The sequence below is a fragment of the Xenopus laevis genome, chromosome 9_10L (assembly GCF_017654675.1).
Source record: "Xenopus laevis strain J_2021 chromosome 9_10L, Xenopus_laevis_v10.1, whole genome shotgun sequence".
NCBI lineage: Eukaryota > Metazoa > Chordata > Amphibia > Anura > Pipidae > Xenopus > Xenopus laevis.
The window spans coordinates 79,696,323-79,717,201 of record NC_054387.1 but is presented as its reverse complement, the minus strand read 5'-3'; the positions used below and the strand labels follow the sequence as shown (position 1 = coordinate 79,717,201).

Sequence of the window (20,879 nt, the reverse complement as noted above, 5' to 3'; positions counted from 1 at the left end):
GGTGCATTGTGCCCTTTTTATGCATTGTGTCTATTTTTGTACTTTAACCACTGCCTCTGTGCTCTTAAACCCTATAACCTTTCCAGTGTTACCCAGTGTCAATAGGCACATTTGTGCACAATTTTGAAAAGGCAGTATAGATGTAATGGAGGTTGTTTAATTTATGTGGATGTTTAAGGACCATATTTATTTATATATTCACCCATTTCAATCATTATAGAGCGACCTCACTTGCACTTGTGGTCACAAATGAAAATTGCTATCACTATTGCACTTTGACACTAGATGGAGCTTGGCAACTTTTTCAGGCTAAACTCATGTTCCCCAAATAGAATGACACTGGGATAGAGCTTTACTACCAGCAGGTCTTGTGGGATTGTTTGTTATTTCTTGAGACACTCCTAAATATAAATCCTATAGAACACAATGCACTGTACACAGCAAAGCCATCCCCTAAGGCAGGGGTGTCCAAACAAGGGCCAGATTTGGTGAGTTGAAAATTTGTCGGGGCCGGCCATTCAGCCTGACATTCTTTGAACCATTAACATTAAATGCAAATGAGCTATTTTATGAAAGTTGATTGACAATCATTAGCACGAGTCACTTTAGAATTAAGGATTGAAGTCTATTGAATTATTTATTGATTTAAGCACTGGCAATATAGATACCTCAATTAATTGAAGGAGTTAGCACAGTCTATTGCACCTTCAGCGATGCGGGTAAATACAAGGCCTGTACCCTACTACTGTCTTTGGATACCATCACTGGTGGGGTGGGCCTCATTATTGATGTTTGATAAAGGGGGACATCCCCAAAACGTTGCATGCTGCATTAAATAAATTTAAAGCAAGGGTATCAACCTGCCAGCATTACCCGTGTGCCAGTGAATCTTTTGCTTTTGTGGGCCACATTATTATAATTTTCTGGAGAGACACTGGGGGCCAGTGTAAATCTGTCCACGGGCCGCAATTGGCCCGTGGACTGGACTTTGGACATGGCTGCCCTAAGGACACCTGTGCTCCTTCTCAACACATGGCTGCATCCATTTAACCTAACTCAATCAATGCCATTTGGCTACACTGGCTACACTGTACTTTATATATAAGGTGCAAAAGCACAAAAGCAGAATGCTGCATGGTTTTAAATGTGTAGGGGCACCTCACCATTGCATTCAGGGTATAATATTTACTTTGCTTTCCCTATAGTAACCTCACAAAACACAGCAGTGGTCATATATTAACTTTCAGAAACAGTAGTGTAACTGTAAGGGTTATGCCTTAACAAAATTGTGGGCTACCTGTAACACACAAAATTGTGGGTCACACACACCATGTTGTATGTGTTTCAGGTCTCACTGCTCACCCACAATCCCCCCATGAGCATCCTATGTAGACGAAGCAGACCCCTCTCCAATGGCCATAGGATCTGCTTTCTCTGTAGTTACGCTACTCCATGCAAAGCAAGTAATAGAGCAGTAAGTAGTACAGAATTGTTTCTCCCATTAAAGAGCCTGTGCATCTGCACTTTGCACCTTGTACTCAATCAGGTGCAAGGTGCTTCATTGTGGGTGCAATGCAAACTTGTACTTTGTGACTTCCATAGGCAGGCAGAAAATAAAGAGCCCCACAGGTATAAACAGCATATTCTGACTGGGTTTATAAGGATATGATACACAAAAGCCATGAATATCTTGTAAATTATATCCTTATAAACAGTGACTAGTGATGTCATCAGTTATAAACGGTGAGTAGTGATGTCATTTTTGTCAAGATTTTCATAGTTTGCGTTCTTTCAGACCTCAGCAACAAATGTTTGCGAACACGTGTATGTAATACAATTTCGCAATTGCAAAGTGTTTTCTGCAACCAAATATTTAACAAAACTCCAGATCAGGTGTTAACACTATCCTTTGCTTAGCGATAATGAGCGATTTAATATTCACCAGAGATTGATTTTACATTGTGAGCAGCTCTAAACATTCACAAAATTCAATTTTAAACAATGCTTGCGATTTTCATTACATTCCCCCAAAGAGTCTAAAGTCTTTCTGTGTAGAACAGCATATGTTCATGAATCAATTAAGAAAAGCAAACTATATTTTGCATTTAAATTAAGCATTAGTTTGCAAATACAACTATGTCATATGTTATTTTTGCATTCTTTTTGCCATATTTTGTTAATGACAATTTCCCTTTGCCTTAGATATAATGGTGGATTTGAAGGATAGCTTAATACAACAAAATTACTTGGACCCTTGTAGTATTTATTCAGATATAAATATACAGGTTGTTCTGCCAAATAATTAAATATCTTGTCCTAAATCTTGCCCCTAAAATATGCCATTAGCTGCTTTTGAATTCTAGGTTATAAACAGACTGCACTGAGATTTGAAAAGTCAGATTTGTTCTTGTGCTCTTAATGTTAAAACTCCCAGGCTCATATTGGTCAATTTTCTGTACAAATGCTTCTTCAATGGAATGGACCACACTTCCCACATGGCACATGAATTTAATCTCAAATGTATGTCAGGGAAAAATGTATTTGAGTGAACTTGGAAAGAAAAGTACATCTATATATAAATAAATGTAGAGCTTTTATCTTCAAAGTTTTATTTAATTCTTAAATTGCATGAAAGCACTAACAGGTTCTGGGTGCATCAAGGCAACAAAGAAACAGTAGTGGCCACTTGAAGGCAGCCATCTGAGAAAGAGAGAAGCTTTAAAGGATTTCTTTTTATAAAACCATTGCAAGAATTTCCTTCTGTGTGTATTTGTGCGACCTTTTAGATATATAATGCCATCATAGAATAGTTGGAGACAGACGGAACTGGAACAGTTCTGGCGATGATTTCTATGTAACAATCAGGAACATTAGGAAGGTTAAAACCTTATAGATAGTGAAGTATGTGGTATAATTGGGGCAAGGGCACTGGGCCTGGTCAAATTCAATTATTTTACTTTCTATTTATTTTTTCTGAATAATGGGTATGCTAAAATTTTGCACTGGGGTACTCCCCTCTTTGTCCTTCCCCAAGTTTTTTGAATAAGGAACCATGGCATGTCCAGAATATCAGTTTAATTTCCTTACATTCATATGGGGTCATGAGCATTTCCATTTTCATCTAGGTTTAAGGAAATAAATAAGTTCCACTTTAACAGGACACATTTAAGTTACCAAACAAACAAATACCTTGATGTTCTATGCACATCATTTTAGGCTGTGAGTTTGTACCCTACTGCGTGGGACATCACATGAAGCTTTTAAATAAAACCCAACTGTATTTTCTCTCGATTTGCCAAGATGCCAGCAGTTTCAAAGAAACCATTTAAGAGAATAAATGCCAATGTTAAAACTGCTGAGACCAAATACATTTTATATATAACATTCACTAATACAATGGTGCTCATTTAAGCATGAAATACTTCGAAAAATACCTGTATTTTTCCACTAAACTAGTTTCATGCGCAATTTGGGGTTAGTGGGTCAAAAGTCATAAAGCATTGCTTGTAGATCACCAGACAGGACAACACTTGATGATTGAATCCCTGCAATTTATTTCTAAGCCACTATTTATAGGCCTGGGCCGCTGTTACTTATACCTTGCAATTATCATTAGCCTGTAATTACAGAACACTAACCCCATGAGTAAGCACTCTATCTACTGAACTTGTGCCCATATCGGGTTAGGTTTAGTAACTGCCTCACATAGGGGAACATTTTTGTGGCAGCAACGCATATGATATGAGTATTCTATAAACTCACAAGAGTCCTGTTGTTTCTGGTAGAAGTTTTTCGAGCACTCCACAGTAAGGTCTCCAAAAGATGACTCCAGATGGGGTGCACATCAATTTTTATTATATATATATATATATATATATATATATATATATATATATATATATATATATATATTTTTTTTTTTTTATATATATTATATAGGCAGTAAATTTACAAAAGAGTGGCAAACACTAATAATATTTATTATTGGTTAGTGTGTATCCCAAGCAGAAATGCCTACCTCTTTGGTCAGCCATAATTTATAGGGTAGCAAGCCTTTATCATGATTAAAGGAGACATATTGTGTGAAAAACAAGAATGTGCCAGTGCATTATACGCTGAAAAAAATGTTAAAGAGTACAAATAACATGACTGGGGGCTCCTGGGAAACTGATAATCCCTATGTCAGATTTCAAAATTTAAAAGATAAAAAGTTTGCTCTTTTGGAAAACAGATTTCAGTGCTGGAGTCTGCTGGAGCAGCACTATTATATACTGATGAGTTTTGAAAGAAAATGTTTTCCTAAGAGAGTATCCCTTTAAGAACATTCTCAAGTAGTTAGGTGTTAAATTAATTGAGATCCTTCTTTATTTGTGTTTGGGCAGTATCATTTTCCTGGGAAAACTCCAATAAAGAAATACATTTTAAACTGCATTATTCTGTTTAATTCCTCTGCTGTTGCTTAACATCCATGCAATGTAGCAGCAGTACTAGTCTGAAGAACTGTGGGTACAGCAGATTAGATATTTCCATCTATAGTTTATCAGCTGGGCATTGATCCAAGGTAGGAGAGGTGCTAACAGCTGTTTGGTTCATATTTAGCTCTGGGATGTCTGGAATTCAGGAAATGATCAGGTATCTTCAGAAACGAGTAGATCAGCTAATGGTCCAGATCCTTGCGCCAAATGATCAAGCCTTAAAGGAACAACAAAATGCTGTGTCACTAGAGGAGCATTTTAGGAAGGTACAGTATACGCACTACATAACCTGCTGCCCAGAACACCCTTGCACTTTCACTTTATGAACGTCCTGCATAAAGAGGAAACAATTTTGAACAGTACTGAACACCACTCACTATTAGGGTTGCATGTTTTCCAAAATCTATTATAAGTTATAATTTGTTACAAGTAACAAATGTAAGGTTGCATATGAGGGTTAATAATTGGGGCGTATATTTTCAGCTCTGGAAGGAATTGTTCCATTGCTGGAAATAAATGGTTACATGTTGAATTATGCACCAAGGCCCAAAACAAGACCTTACTGATAAGTAAAGATTATTTCTATAGATAAATATAATACAAACCATAGTTGTTGAATGGATTACACTCTTCAATAGCAACCTAGAGAGGCTGTTTGAGCCAGTATAATGGCATACGGCTGGCACGTTGAATTCATATGAAAGGCTTGTCATGCAGATTAAAATTGACTAAAGGCAAACTGGCTTGTCGTATGGCATTGGCAGCTGTACATTTCTTGGCTCTGTGATATGGGGTGTTTTATAAACAGAGTGAATTTAATATTACCATGTACATGCTACTTAACCTTTCATTACATAGGTGTCACTGTGGGTTCAGAGAATAACTGCAGACCTGGAAAGATACAATGAACTTGGATGGAGTCTCGCTGAGTGTGAGGAAGTTCTGAGTAAACTTATAGAGCTGGCTAATCAAACCAAGGTAATTTTTCACATGGACCTAATAACAGCACAATCTGCCTCTTATTCAGTAAAAAGTCACGTAATGATTTTGCATTGCATTTAGAGCAGAGACGCTAATTAGTCCAGCAGATATTTCTGCTTTAATAAAACATCTTCTAAATTGTATGTATTGCAGGTATAGGATCTGTTACCCTGTTATCCAGAAAGACCCAAATTGCCAGAATTGCATCTCCCATAGACTCCATTTTAATCAAATAATTCAAATTTAAAAAAACAATTCTTTGTAATAATAAAACAGTACCTTGTACGTGATCAGAACTAAGATACAGTATAATGAATTCCTATTGGATGCTTAACAATTCTATAGGGTTAAATTAATGTTTAAATGATTTGTTAGCAGACTTAAGGTACAGAAATCCAAATTCTGGAATTATTCCTTATCTGGAATACCTCAAGTCCCAAACATTCTAGATAATGGGTTCCATTCCTGTACCAAATGGTGTGGCACAGATCAACAGGAAACCCAGAACTATAGATTCGATGGCACCTGTGCAGTGGTGTTTCCATGCTGGCTCCAAGAAGACACTGGCACACAGAGGCTAGTAACAGCAGGGTAATACCCTTGCGTGTTTATTCTGCAAACGTGCAACGTTTCGGGGTCAGACCCCTTTGTCAAGCATCAGCAGCTTGACAAAGGGGTCTGACAAAGGGTTCTGACCCCGAAACGTTGCACGTTTGCAGAATAAACACGCAAGGGTATAACCCTGCTGTTACTAGCCTCTGTGTGCCAGTGTCTTCTTGGATCAATTGCTGAGGGGGGTGCCGATCCCTCCGACACCGTGCACCAGGCGTCGAATTGCTGAAGGCCAGGGTTGTGCGAGCAGGCTACTCTACATTGTTTCCATGCTGGCATCATAGAGTCTGTGTGGCACTCAAATGATTTAACCAGTGTAATCACAACAATGATCACCAGGTTGACCTTGGTCCTTTTTATATTTCCTTAGAATACAACAACTAAGCTAAATTACGTTTTCAATAATTTTTATTGTTTTTTCTTTTTAAAACATATATCTAAGCAGGCATTAAGTGGCATATAAGTATGAGAAATTTATAATAATAATAATATGACAAAATAAAAAAAAGGACAAATGATACAAAATTGCATAAATTTACCTCTTATAGTGGTTACAGGAATCAAAATAAAACATTTCAAAACTTCAATTCCCATTACATTTCAATTTAGGAATAATCAGCTGTTGTTTCTTTTTAATTTTCTTAAAATTTACTCTTAAAAGTCAAAGTATTCCACTTTAATGCTATAGTGACTATGAAGTATAAGTAAAATTAAGAAGTTTAAGTTTTAGTAAACTCTATATAAAACAAAGGAACTCTAGTTTTGATCTTGAAACCGTTTTTTCCTTATCTTGTGATCTATTCATCCAAAATAAACATTATACATTATAAATTATTCCAGGAGTGGCAAGGTGTTGTGTTGTACAATCACTTTTCTATTGTTACCACATTGTGGAGGCTGCATAGTGATCCAATGATAGATATGAACATTAGTTCCAGTATATGCATATAAACTCCAATATCCATAATAATAGGATGTGTGTATTATTAAACATTAAACTAAATTGCTAATATAACCAACTAACTAATCAAATCTATTTTACACTGTTGTCCCATAAAATCTTCCAGAGCACTGAGATATAAACTTACACATGTTGTTCAGAATGTCCAGGACTGATCTTGGAGAGGTCAAATAATCCTATTTTTATTTTTGTGAGAGAGCTTGATCATCTCAAAACTCCATGAGTTTTGATTTTTTATACACAGTAGGCCAAAGACTAGCCCTCCCCAGGAAAGACTTCAAACTGCCGCATCTAACTAAGCTAAATTAAATTGCCCTGCCAGAGCTCAGCTCAATCTGATGTTTTGGGTAATGGAAGCTACCAGAACATTGTATAATGTTTTTTAAAATGCATTTTTATATTCAGTTTCAAAGACTTTGTCATATATTTTTGTTCATGCTGTAAGTTTAGTTGAGTTTTAGAAAATTCTTCAGCATCCCACAGGAAGTATTATTTTCAACATCTTTGGAGTGAGCTGAATGCATTTGATTTTCCATCTTAAAATAACATTTTCCTACAGTCACTTTGGTTTTATTACAGGTTCTATAATGGAGGGGCTAATCAATAAACCTGCCAGCCAATCCACTGGATCACTATGTGTGGCCCAGTGCTGGTCTGGACAGTGTTCAACCCATACATAGCATCCTGCTGTTGTAAATCCTCTGTGCCTGTTCACTAGTCCCTTAAGTGTTAAAGGAGACAGTTTTGTATCCTTTCATGTGACTAGTCTATGAATATAAAATAAACACACAATGCTTCTCCTACTAAACCTTTTGCCCTGTCTTGCCTCTATAATCATTCCACATTTTATATACACAGACACACATCACACATTTTGTTTTGGGAATGCAAATGATGTACCAGCATGACAAAACACCTATAAGAACATCCTCTGCTGATCCAAAGGCATTTGGGCTACTTAGCATATGGGTGGCCATGTAAACAGGCTTTCAGCTATACAATAAACACCTTACACAAGCAATTCAACGACAGTTCATGCACTGGGTGCACTGCAGCTGCTGTAGCAATGATGTATGAATCACCAGTAGGAGCAGGAAATGTGTTGACTCAATTCATTTGGATTTAGTATTGGCCTGTAATTATTATGCAGTGTGAAAGGTGAATAACTCCTTTAACTAGAAGTTATGGGACACTCCTGCCTTATATCTGTAGCATATTTATACAGGCCTTTATGTGATATTTAAACCTTGCTGCTTATGGCTACTAATTTACAAGAAGGCTGTGTTCCCCCCGAAACCTTGATTGTTGGTGGCATTAATAAAAGGGGTACAATCCCCGACTGCAACATTGGTGTGTGCGGACCGTTTTTTGAAATTGCACAGCAGTAAGGAGACCGGGCTTGGTCAACGGAGGACCAGCACCACCACACAGAAAAGTGGAAGGAGGTGTGCGGTAATACAATATTTTATTGTACTAATTTACAACACACTTTCACTTTTTCACTATTTTTTGGATATAGGAGGCATCTCAGTACATGGAATCAGCTGGCAAGACCATGAGTGAAGTCGCTCAAAGTGTTCCTTTGTGCACAGAAGAGTTCAGTAACCGCACCCATATACTGGAAGAACAATTAAAAGATTTGGATCAAAGTATTGATGAAAAACTGGAATGCTTAAATGGATACATAGCATTTTTAAAATCATCAGCAGAGGTACAAACTTTATTGAGGCAGGGTCATTTCAGAGGTGATTCACCTTTAAGTTAACTTTTAGTATGTTATAGAATGGCCAGTTCTAAGCAATTTTTCAATTTGTCTTCATTATTTATTTATTTTTTATAATTTTTCAATTATTATTTTATCTTCTGACTCTCTCCAGCTTTCAAATGGGGATCACTGGTCCCATTAAAAATCAAATCATCTGTAAGGCTACAAATGTATTGTTGATGCTACTTTTTATTACTGATCTTTTTATTCCGGTACTCTCCTATTTATATGACACTTATTCATTTATTCAAATCAGTGCATTGTTGCTAGTGAAATTTGGAACCTAGCAACCAGCTTGCTGACACTGCAAATTGGACAGCTGCTGAATAGAAAGCTAAATAACTCAAAAATCACAAGTACTCAATGGTGAACAACCCAGTTAAATCACTGCTTCTGTCAGTAATCCCCACCCACTACTCTTGTTTTTAAAGATTGACAACTCACTTGTAGAGATGTCGCGAACTGTTCGCCGGCGAACTTGTTCGCGCGAACATCGGGTGTTCGCGCTCGCCGGAAGTTCGCGAACGTCGCGCGACGTTCGCCATTTTGGGTTCGCCATTGTTGGCGCTTTTTTTTGCCCTCTCACCCCAGACCAGCAGGTACATGGCAGCCAATCAGGAAGCTCTCCCCTGGACCACTCCCCTTCCCTATAAAAACCGAAGCCCTGCAGCGTTTTTTCACTCTGCCTGTGTGTGCTGAAGAGATAGTGTAGGGAGAGAGCTGCTGCCTGTTAGTGATTTCAGGGACAGTTGAAAGTTTGCTGGCTAGTAATCGTTTTGATACTGCTCTGTTATTGGAGGGACAGAAGTCTGCAGGGGTTTGAGGGACATTTAAGCTTAGGTAGCTTTGCTGGCTAGTAATCTACCTTCTACTGCAGTGCTCTGTATGTAGCTGCAGTGGGCAGCTGTCCTGCTTCTGATCTCATCTGCTGACTGCTGCAATAACAGTAGTCCTTGTAAGGACTGCTTTTATTTATTTTTTTGTTGTTTTACTACTACTACTACTACTACTACTATAAGAGCCCAGTGCTATTAGTCTAGCAGTGTTGGGAGATACATTTTTGCCCTTGATCCCCCTCTGGCATGCCACTGTCCAGGTCGTTGCACCCTTTAAACAACTTTAAAATCATTTTTCTGGCCAGAAATGTCTTTTCTAGATGTTAAAGTTCGCCTTCCCATTGAAGTCTATGGGGTTCGCGAACCGTTCGCGAACCGCTCGCGTTTTTGCGCAAGTTCGCGAATATGTTCGCGAACTTTTTTTCCGACGTTCGCTACATCCCTACTCACTTGTTACAGAAATTACTAAATTTGGCTGTTGATTGAATCACAACCAATTCATTTATCTGCAATTGATTCCATAAAAAGCCACAGAAGAGCACTGGGGGTCTTGTTCCCTAGTAACGTAACTAGCAGCCTCCGGGCTCGAGTGCAGGATGTGTACCTGGACCCTCCCCCCACCCCTCTAGACGCACTAGAAGCACGGTTTCCTTACCGTCATGTTGGTTTCCTTGCCGATCACCGGCGGGCCCCGGGGGAGCGGACCCTGGTGCAATTGCACCACCCGATCCCCCGTAGTTACGCCACCAGTGTTCCTCTGTGGCTTTTTATGGAATCAGTTGCAGATAAATTAATTGGCTGTGATTCAATGTCTGGTTTACAAGTATTGTATTGGTTATATTGCAAACACTGATATCATTTTAATAACACTGATAATGTAGGGCACCCCTCCGCCATGCGCCAAATAATTAACCTTTTGCCCCAGGACAGTGCACCTTTTCTATAAGAAATTAATTGACTCTGCTAATTTACTGCGGAGTGCAGTGGTGCCATTTTTGTTCTACTGTAATACTCAGGCTTGGAATGGGCACATGTACATTTTAGGAATTATTCTAAAACTTCTATTGAGCATGTTTCCAGTCTTCACATCGCCTAGAGCCTAACTCATGGGGTCACCTCCCCAATATAGCTTTATCCAGAAAATTGTGTCCAGGAGTATAATACAGTATACTACTACGGGCACTCACTGTATTGGTATTTCAGCTTTACCACATCCTTACACTTTCATGTAATGAATACCCTCTACAAAAATATATCTTATTTTATAATAATATGCTTAATTAAATCAATTTCTAACATTTATTTTAGCTAAAATCTGCCATCCAGAGTCTGAGAAAACTGTATACATCGAATATGGAAGAAGGCGCAGAGACAGATACAGCATCAGTCCTGAAATCAGCAGAAGGACAGTTACAGTTTGTCCTTACACAGATTTTCTCAGTTCAAGATATGGGGCAGAACTGCCTAAATATCATAAAAATGGTAAGGAATGGTTTTAAGGATTTATGCCAATGGCACACATAATCAAACATACTGGGCAGAGGTCACTGCTGGAAATGGGAATCATGTACAAAAACAAGAGTTTGGTATTTTCAGCTGAATATTGCCTAAAAAAAACCAAACAGGTTTAATTGCAACTGGTTTATGTGATAAACATTTCTTGCAGATGAATACAAACACAGTCTTGAACAACAAACACGCACAAGCAATTGAAAGAACTATTGACAATTTGAATAAGGAAAAAGCTGAGATCATAAATCTTGGCTCAATATGGCAGCAACGCTTGAATCAAGCCAATTCCACAAACCAACAATGGAGGACAATTAAAGACAAGTTGCAGTCAGTAAGTAGTCTTGTGCAAGAGTAACAACGAAATACATTTATTTATTTATAAATATATACTGTATATATATATATATATATATATATATATATATATATATATATATATATATATATATAGACAATTACAAGACTCAGCTGAGGACTCTTGTAATTGTCTATATGTATTTTGTGGTCACAGCCTCGCTGCACCCCCCGCCTAATGGTTTTAAAAACTAGTGGTGATAGTGGTGAGTACAACTTTCCCTTGTTTATATATATATATATATATATATATATATATATATATATATATATATATATTGCATTATGCATGCAATAACACTTTTTTCATTCACTAGAAATATCCACAGACTTTCCAGCTATTCTGATCTAAAGCATTATATGTCTAATTGGCATGTGGCTAATCTTTTTCCATCAGTTTATATCAGTTTTAAAGAGTGAGAGAAAATAGTGGATATTTTACAGGTTTATTTATAAGATTTATAGATCAGATTTATCTTTCACAAAATGACATTTTGTCAAACGCATTAGAGTCAATGGAGGCGTCTATGTTTTTCCTGGCACAAAAAAAGCAGGAAAACAAAATGCATGGAGAAATTCTATTAATCACATTTTTTCTGGCACAAAAAGAGTGTTTCTAATGGTGCAACAAATGTCGAATTCTAGAGTGAATTTCTAAAATAAAAACTAATGGTAAAAAATTCACTTTCTCACAATTGTACCAGGCAAAAATTTTGCTTATTCCTATAATTATAAAAGAAATCTAAATAATTATATAAAAGAAAAATGCAACCATATGTGAAAACATGCACCATTATATCACCTACAGGGTCTGGTTTCACCCCAAGCCCCACCCCCACTTGCACTCCTCTGCACTCCTCTGCACACACCAACCACCTCTAACCCTGTTTAAACAGTTGTAAAAATCTCCTGCCCACCTAGTCCTAGGTCTAGGCCTTTCCCACAAACTTGGGCCTAATTGCCTTCCTTATCTCCATGTTGTTTTCACTTAGGAAAAACAGTTCTGACCTGTGTCAGAGCCACAGAATACATAAATAGGCAACAATTTTTACAGATGAAAAGTCATTTTTGGAAGTGACCCTGCCAAGATGGCAGGATTACAGTTCTCATCATTCTGCTGCTCTGATACAAGTGACACATTGAATTAAAAAAAAAATTTCTTCAGTGATCTACAATGATCCTCTAATGCAGTGCTGTCCAACTTTTTATATATATAATGGTTGATTTATTTCATACAGGGAAGTCTATGGAGTCTTGAGTTTTGAAGTCTTGAATTTGAGCCCATTAGAGGCCATAAAAATCCTTTGAAGGGTCTCATTTGGTCCTTTGGTCTCCAGTTGGACAGCCCTGCTCTACCTTTTCTCCAATGATTTGTAGGTTTCCTTTTCCTTTGAATGCTGAGTTAACAAAGTAAATGACAAATGTTATAAGCCATATTTTTTTCTTTTGTGAGGCTACCGATGGATTAGAAGCATTGGAGAAGGATCTACAACCATTTTATACTCTGAGCTTGGGAAATAACTTCCAAACTATATTAAATGCACAAGAAAAACTAAATCACATTAAAAATAAGTATCAGGTGAGTTAATATCACAATATTTACATTTTTTTACCATTATAATTTCATGTTGAACCGTTAATGAGGTTTTCAGACTGAAATTGTTCTGCAAGTACCACCCTTTGTCATCCTGATTTCTTACTGTGACTTGTATGCTACAAAAAACAGGTGATGGAGGGTAGAGGAAAAGGGTGATTAGAACCCAGTAAGGGGTCAAACTACAGCAAGATTTTTATTTTTCTTTCTGCACCAGCCGGTGCCTACTGTAAGATCTTATTACATATTTTGCATTCAGTAGCTACCAGCAAACAGCCCATGCTGCCATATGAAGACAGATTTGCTGCTCCTGGCTGGGTCCTTGTGCTCACTGTGGCCACAGTTGTTTTTTCTGAAATGTATGGCTAGGACAGCATGCTAAAGCTGATTGGTGATTGTGTCTTTACCAGTATACAAAGATTTCAATATATAGCACTATATAGCACTGGGGCCATAGGTTCTTGCCAAGGCAATATCTGTGCCTGTAGTGTATATTTATGCAATCAGGACTAAGATTGTAAGCACAACTGATACAGAGACTGATATAAAACTTTTCTGTAAAATCCCCACTGTGGATATGCGAGTAATAATATCGTGCTACACTACTTTGCTATTTTACCAGAATCTCAATGCTGACGCTGAATATGCTATAAAGATATCTGATCTTCTTGCCCGGGAAGGCACACAATTGCCGGAAAAATCTGGCAAAATAAATTACTTGGCTGAGCTTCACCAGAAAGTAAGGGACAGCATTGCAGAGTATGATGATATTTTCATCAAAATGGTGGCATTTTATCAAGTCAAGACAGAGGTAAGTAGTAATGCATTGTCCCATGCACACAGACAAGTTGCCAGAGAACTTCTAGGAAGATTTATTGAACAGGCTCTTTAGATGAAAACCCCTTGGCATGTCCCATTAGAATAAGTAACATATTTTTCTTTTATATTGTAAGCTCTTTTAGACAGCACTCTCTTTACCTCTTGTATCTGTTATTGACTGCTTTGTATGTATACTTGTATCTTCAGTGTACACACATTTATTGTATAACACTATGGAATGGAATGGTGATTTATAAATAAGTGAAAATAGTAATAATGGATTTTTATTAAATGTAAAAATAGGTACAATGAAGCTATAGGTATGGGATCCAATATCACAGGAAGCACATCTCCCATAGTCCATTTTAAGCAAATCCTTCCAATTTTTTAAAAAATTTTCTCCATTATAATAAACCAGTACCTTGTACTTGATCCCAGCTATAGTTATAATTAAGCCTCACTGGAGGCAAAACAATCCTATTGGGTAATTATTTTTCAGTAGACTTAAGGTATGGTAATTCAGAAACCCTAGGTCCCAAGCATTCTGTATAACAAGCCCCATACCTGTATACAGGGCCGCCATCAGGGAGGGACAGGGGGGACTGTTGTCCCGGGCCCGGATGTTTTGGGGAGTTAAGGGGGACCCGGCCGTGCTGCACTTACTTGCATTTACTTGCACAGCCGGTCCCCTGCATCCGAGCTCCGATGACTTCTTCTTGTGTTCTGATTCGCCAGTGAAAGTCCCGGTAAAGCCACATTCTGATTGGTTGGGAGAAGTTTGAACCTCCCTTCTATTTTATCCAATCACCATGCGCCTTTACCGGGACTTACAGTTCACTGGCGAATCAGAGCACAAGAAACTGAAGATACCGGCATCTGAACTCCCTGGCTAAGGTACGTGCAGTTTTTTTTTTCTTTTAACTTGTGGGAGCCCTGACCAATTGTTTTTTTAAATGTGTGGGGGCCCTTTGCTAGTTTATTTTTTTTTTTAAGATGTGTGGGGGCCCTGGCTAATAGTTTTTTTTTTTAAATGTGTGGGGGCCCTTTGCTATTTTTTTTTTTTAAGATGTGTGGGGGCCCTGGCTAATAGTTTTTTTTAAAAAAATGTATGGGGACCCTGGCTAATTGTTTTTTTTTTTTAAATGTGTGGGGGCCCTTTGCTATTTTTTTTTTTTTAAGATGTGTGGGGGCCCTGGCTAATAGTTTTTTTTAAAAAAAATGTATGGGGACCCTGGCTAATTGTTTTTTTTTTTTAAAATGTGTCGGCGATGTGTGGGGGCCCTGGCTAATTGTTTTGGTTTTTTTTGTAAAAAATGTGTGGGGGCCCTGGCTAATTGTTTTTTTTTTGTAAAAAATGTGTGGGGGCCCTGGCTAATTGTTTTTTTTTGTAAAAAATGTGTGGGGGCCCTGGCTAATTGTTTTTTTTTTTTTTTTATGTGTGGGGCCCTGGCCACCAATGTTTTTTTTCTTTAACCACCACCTGTCCACCAAAACTTGTAGGAGGGGTCTAGGCACCAAAGTTATTTTTTTAACTTGTAGGGGGGCACTTCATCTTTTAATGCCTGTGTGGCCTTCATACTGAGGGAGAGGTGGCGAGGGGGGGCCCCAGAAAATTTTGTTGTACGGGGCCCCGTGATTTCTGATGGCAGCCCTGCCTGTATATAACATCCATGCAATGTGTGGTCAAATTTGAATCCAGTACAATAACCCCTAGAACCCATCAGCAATTCGATTTGATCAGCCTGCTGCAGGTAGAATCTTTGTTTTTTTCTGGGTTGCTGCAAAGGAGCAACTCAGCCCAATGGTTAGTAAATGAGACCTGGTTTCTTTAGTCTATTTACATTTTTTTAGGGTAATTCCTTCCTTTTACAAGGCCCCATCTATAAAATACAGTATTGATGTTCAGTACCCAAAAGGACTGAAATAGAGAAAGTCCAGAGAAGAGCAACTATTAACAAATTAATAGATGTGTGGCTTTTTCAGCAGTGTAACTATGTAATAAGTACTAGGGGCTAGAGTTCTGCAAAGCATGTAATAGCAAAAAATTATATCATACCACAGGTCATTTTGAGGTTTACTTTTCGATCATGCTTTTCCTGTATTACAGCTGGAATTCCTTGTTAAAGCAGAACAGAAACTTCAACCTGACCATGAACTCCAGCTCAATCAAATGCAGGATCAGCAAACTCATTTCCAAACTCTTTATAAACTTGTTGTTAACTTGGGAAGAGAAATAATTTCTACTATACAGCATTCTGTAAGTAAAAGCACATATTAGTCTTTAAAGTGCATAGAAGCACAGGCACGCCATCACTCTAAATTCAAAAATAATGCAGAACAACTTAGAGTTCTAGCTTTCATCCTTCCAGCCTAGTAAGAAATATCTGTACAGGTATGCATAAGTGATGAACCAATATCCAGATCCAAATATAGACATAGTACCACTTGTGACCTTTTCTCTGTATACATAACTACTAAATACTAAGTTAAAAGAAATATTAATATAATAGGTGGTACAAAGTTTGCACAGTTCTGCATAGCACACAGAAAGTCAAGCTTGATTATGCCTGCCAATTTGTTGTGCAGCCCCTCAAAATCCTCTGAGATATCCAAGGTTGGAAAGGCATGGTGATATTACCGGCTCATGATCTCAGAGTTGCTCAAACTCTTTGGGTTCAGGTCCCCACTTGTGGTTCAGCATTTGTTGGACTTCCCTTTGAAAGTGACACAGAACCAACTAAAATATATATTTTTACAATTCTTCTGTCAACAACAAATTAGGTGGTGCATCAGTTTTACTCATTAGCCCATGTTTGTTTGTGCTTTTCTTGAAAATTTCAATTGAAATTTCAAGGAAAACACATTTGCGGTATTCCTACAGGGGTGCATATATAATATATAGGAATTCACATTTTAGGGTATAGATATTAATGATCCTTCTTTTTCTCTTTATGTAGAAGCACATCACCATTCCAGTCATGGAACTTCAGGAGCAGATTGCTAAAATTGAACCTGACAGTACATGTTGGAATTCCACTGTGGAAAAACAAGAAGAGAAGCTATTGAGTCATTTAGAATTTGGCACAACTATAGAAGATATAAATGAGGTATTTTAAATTGTTAATGATAGTCTGATCAGTGGATCAAACTTGTGATATCTGCTAAAAGTAACTAGAAATGCAATAAATTCAGGTTTGTTTTTTTTTTACATTTGGCCAAATCCCAGAACTTTTTGCAAGATTCAAATTAGTTCAACGTGACCAAATCAGAACCTTTAATACCATGTGATTTTGAATACTGGATAACTGATATTTTTGTTTCCTGATGATGCCGTTTTGTTGACCATATTTGAATATGCAAATTAAGTTTTGGTATTTTGACAAATCTTTTGTGAATGATTCAGCCAATTCCAAAAATTCTGCATTTTCAATATCCCTATTTGTTCTAGGGATGCACCGAATCCAGGATTCGGTTCGGGATTCAGCCAGGATTTGGCCTTTTTCAGCAGGATTTGGCTGAATCCTTCTGCCTAGCCGAACCATGTGACTTTTCGTCACAAAATATGGAAGTAAAAAATGTTTCCCCTTTCCACCCCTAATTTGCATTTGCAAATTAGGATTCAGATTCGGTTTGGTATTCGGCCAAATCTTCGAAAAAGTGGATTCGGTGCATCCCTAATTTGTTCCTAAACAATACTTTTGAAAAGATATTATAACCCCTTTCAATAGAAACATGACTCAGGCCACTAACAGTAGAAAAAAGCTTACATTGCCATCATGTAGCGTCCAGGGGCGTTGTTTCCACCATGAGGCAAAGGGAGAATTTTACATCAGACAGCAGTGCCCACAAATTACCAGGGACAGCAATAAGCCACTTCTGGTAATTTTAAGAGCCAAAATGACAGTTATTAAACCGGAAATTTTAGTCTTTTAATGTATATAGCACAACTGTGCTTTCTGCATAGGAAAGGCATAGGCTGGCCAGGGGCCCAGAATCACCCCATGTAGAGGTTTTTATATGGTATATTATCTATAAAAATTGTTACACATATTCAGTTTATGCACCAGGGGATTCAACAGGTAACAACAGCAGACTTTGCATACAGATATGGTTTGTAGTAGTCTTACTGCTTGGTGCTACTTCAGGTCTCATAGTGTACTATCTCTACCACAGGGTATTCATCTCTACCCTATCTCTACAAGGGGTTGGCCCCTTGGGATGATGGATCATTGGGGTACTAACCCAACTATTTCTTCATTGAACTTAAGCTGCTTGACACGCCTAACTACTTTATGCTACTAAGGCACCTATGCAGATTCTAGGAAATGGAATTGGCTCTCATAACCAAACTTCTTTACAACCTCCTGCCCTAGATCCCCCATCTTGGATCCAAGAGAGTGTTTTTGCCATGTGATACAGAAATTAAATGGACTGTATCACTAACCCCAAAAAACATTTGCAAGATAAATTCATCCTTCCATACTCACTAGGGTTATATACTGCATAGGCTTGGTATATTAATTCCCTATCATGCTTACAGAAGTTAAAGTTTTCTGTCTTTGGCATACAGTAATTGCTGAGCAAATTAAAGTAAAAAAAAAATATTGGTGGCTAGGGTTCCCACATGTTAATAAAAATAAAAAGATATTGGTGGTCAGGGACCACCATAAAAAAACATTTGTGGCCAGGGCCCCCCCATTAAAAAATATTGGTGGCCAGGCCTCCCCCCTCCACATTATGAGAAAATTGGTGGCCAGGGCCCCTTAAACATCCATGCCATTCCAAAGTCAGCAGCTCTCAGAATGGGGGTCCCGGCTAATCAAGTAAGTGTTGTGTGGCCGGGCCCCCCTATTATATATTATATATATATATATATATATATATATATATATATATATATATATATATATATATATATATAATATTCAGTTTGTATTACAATATACTGGTGTAACATCATGAAATCAATAAGAACCTCTGCAGCTCATACTAATGAGTAGGCTACTGGGGAGAAGGATTTCAGACAGGGCTTTGCAGGGCCTTAGCTTGACACCACTGGCTTGGGAGCAAAACTTTGCAGCTTGTTTACCCAAAGACCTACTGTGGTTCCTTTTTCACTATTAATCTTGACCTATTTTAAAGAGATGAAATCATGTTAACAATTTGGAAGTGCAGTCAGCTTGGTAACATGTCCCAGGCAAACAAAATGTGGTTTAAACAAAACAAGGGATGTTATATATATATACTTTTTTACATAAAGCATAAATAACATTCTGTAGCTTGTTTGATAATATACTTGTATGGAGCTCACAAAAAAAAATCTACATCCAAAGAAGGGTAAGACCAAAAAGAGTATTCTCTTCATAAAGGTAAACTATATCTACAGAATTAATACTTAAACAGATAAATAAAATCACAATATGTTACATATTAAAGAATCTTTCCAAATTGACATATACATATCAGTTAGTACTTCCTCTTTGCATCTATTACCTCATAATAATACTAGAAGAATGTATTTTTTAGCTCTGATGTCCTAAATAGCACTATATCTGTGCTTACGAGTTAATTACAGATTAATATTGACAAGCTAAATATGGTAGACAACAAAGAGATTACTGATATGAATCTCTGGAAAATGCTCTTGTATGTGTAATGAATTTGGAATTGCTTACTTTGTATTGAAACTGAAGAGAAATAGTCAAGTATAAACAGGCCTGGCAGAATTCTTACTGGACGATCTTTTGCATAACTTGGATCATTGGGCACAGAGGACTTTGGATAAATTTGTAATTGTACACCAGTGTTGCTTTTATGGTTATTTGACTACAGCTACAATCAAGCTTTAATGTGTAATAACAAGCTGCAAAATTCTGGCAATCTAACAATATCTGGGTGGAAGAACACAAATATTGAATTTATATGTCCCCTATAAAAACGAGTAGTGATGAGTCAATCTATCCCATTTTGCTTTGCCAAAAAATTTGCCAAACTGCAGAAAAGGTGTTTGTGTGTATGGGAACTCCAGGTATCAGAATAGAACATATGCTTTCTGGGCATTATTTACCTGTTAAAGGAAAACTATACCCCCAAACAATGTAGGTCTCTATAAAAATGCATTGCATAAAAAAGCTCATATGTAGAACCCTGCTTTATATAAATAAACAAATTTCATAGTAGTATGTGTCGTTAGGTAATCATAAATAGAAAATTGCCATTTAAGAACAAAAGACCGCCCCCTGTGATCGTGCAATTCACAGTGCACACACACAAACCATACATGTTAGGTCACACGAGCCAGTTAATGGACAAAGTTCTGTCTTTTGCTTCCAGACTTCTTCCTGTTACAGTTAAAGCTGCATTGTTTATGGTCAGGTGATCTCTAAGGCAGCACACAGACCATCACAAAATGGTGGCTCATGGTGGCAAAAAGGCTTTAATTACTTAAATATATATTCCAGTTTGGTAAGAATATTCAATATGCCTCTTAATATGATAGAAAGTATTTGTTAATTAAGTATTCTTTTTGGGGGTAAAATTTTCCTTTAAATTTTGCAGGGACCATTAGTTATCAGAACCATAAGCAGTGGATACAACCCGCTGAATGCTTTATTTCTGTGCAAAGTGCAAGCAATCAATAATTAAATCATCATCTTTAACTTATTAATCATAAAATTGCTATGATATAATGAGTAATGCTGTACAGCCCTGTGCATTCATTCATTTGCCTTTAGCTAGACCTTGACACACACCATCAATGCCAATGCATCAGAGGTACAGCTCTTTATTGTGAACCAGTAGAAAAGAATCTCTTTTACTCGCACACAGTAGATTACTTTATTATAATAATTTCGAGCAATTGTTATTCCGCTCTTTAAATGTCCGCAGTTGTCATGTACTGGCAATTACTTAATTTGGGAGTGATTTGTATTATTGTTGCAGTTCATTTCCACTTTTGTTTTTTTGATAT

General features: G+C 37.4%; 1 protein-coding gene across 1 annotated transcript in view; it reads left to right on the top strand.

Annotated features, from left to right (window-relative positions):
- ccdc141.L (coiled-coil domain containing 141 L homeolog) overlaps positions 1–20,879 on the top strand; it is a 93,082-nt gene that overhangs the window by 48,353 nt on the left and 23,850 nt on the right. The window contains exons 9-17 of the mRNA XM_018236004.2: positions 4,600–4,741; positions 5,334–5,453; positions 8,549–8,740; positions 10,939–11,112; positions 11,297–11,473; positions 12,950–13,075; positions 13,713–13,901; positions 16,017–16,166; positions 16,867–17,016. Coding sequence (XP_018091493.1) covers positions 4,600–4,741; positions 5,334–5,453; positions 8,549–8,740; positions 10,939–11,112; positions 11,297–11,473; positions 12,950–13,075; positions 13,713–13,901; positions 16,017–16,166; positions 16,867–17,016 — 1,420 coding nt within the window. The remainder of the gene's footprint in view (positions 1–4,599; positions 4,742–5,333; positions 5,454–8,548; positions 8,741–10,938; positions 11,113–11,296; positions 11,474–12,949; positions 13,076–13,712; positions 13,902–16,016; positions 16,167–16,866; positions 17,017–20,879) is intronic.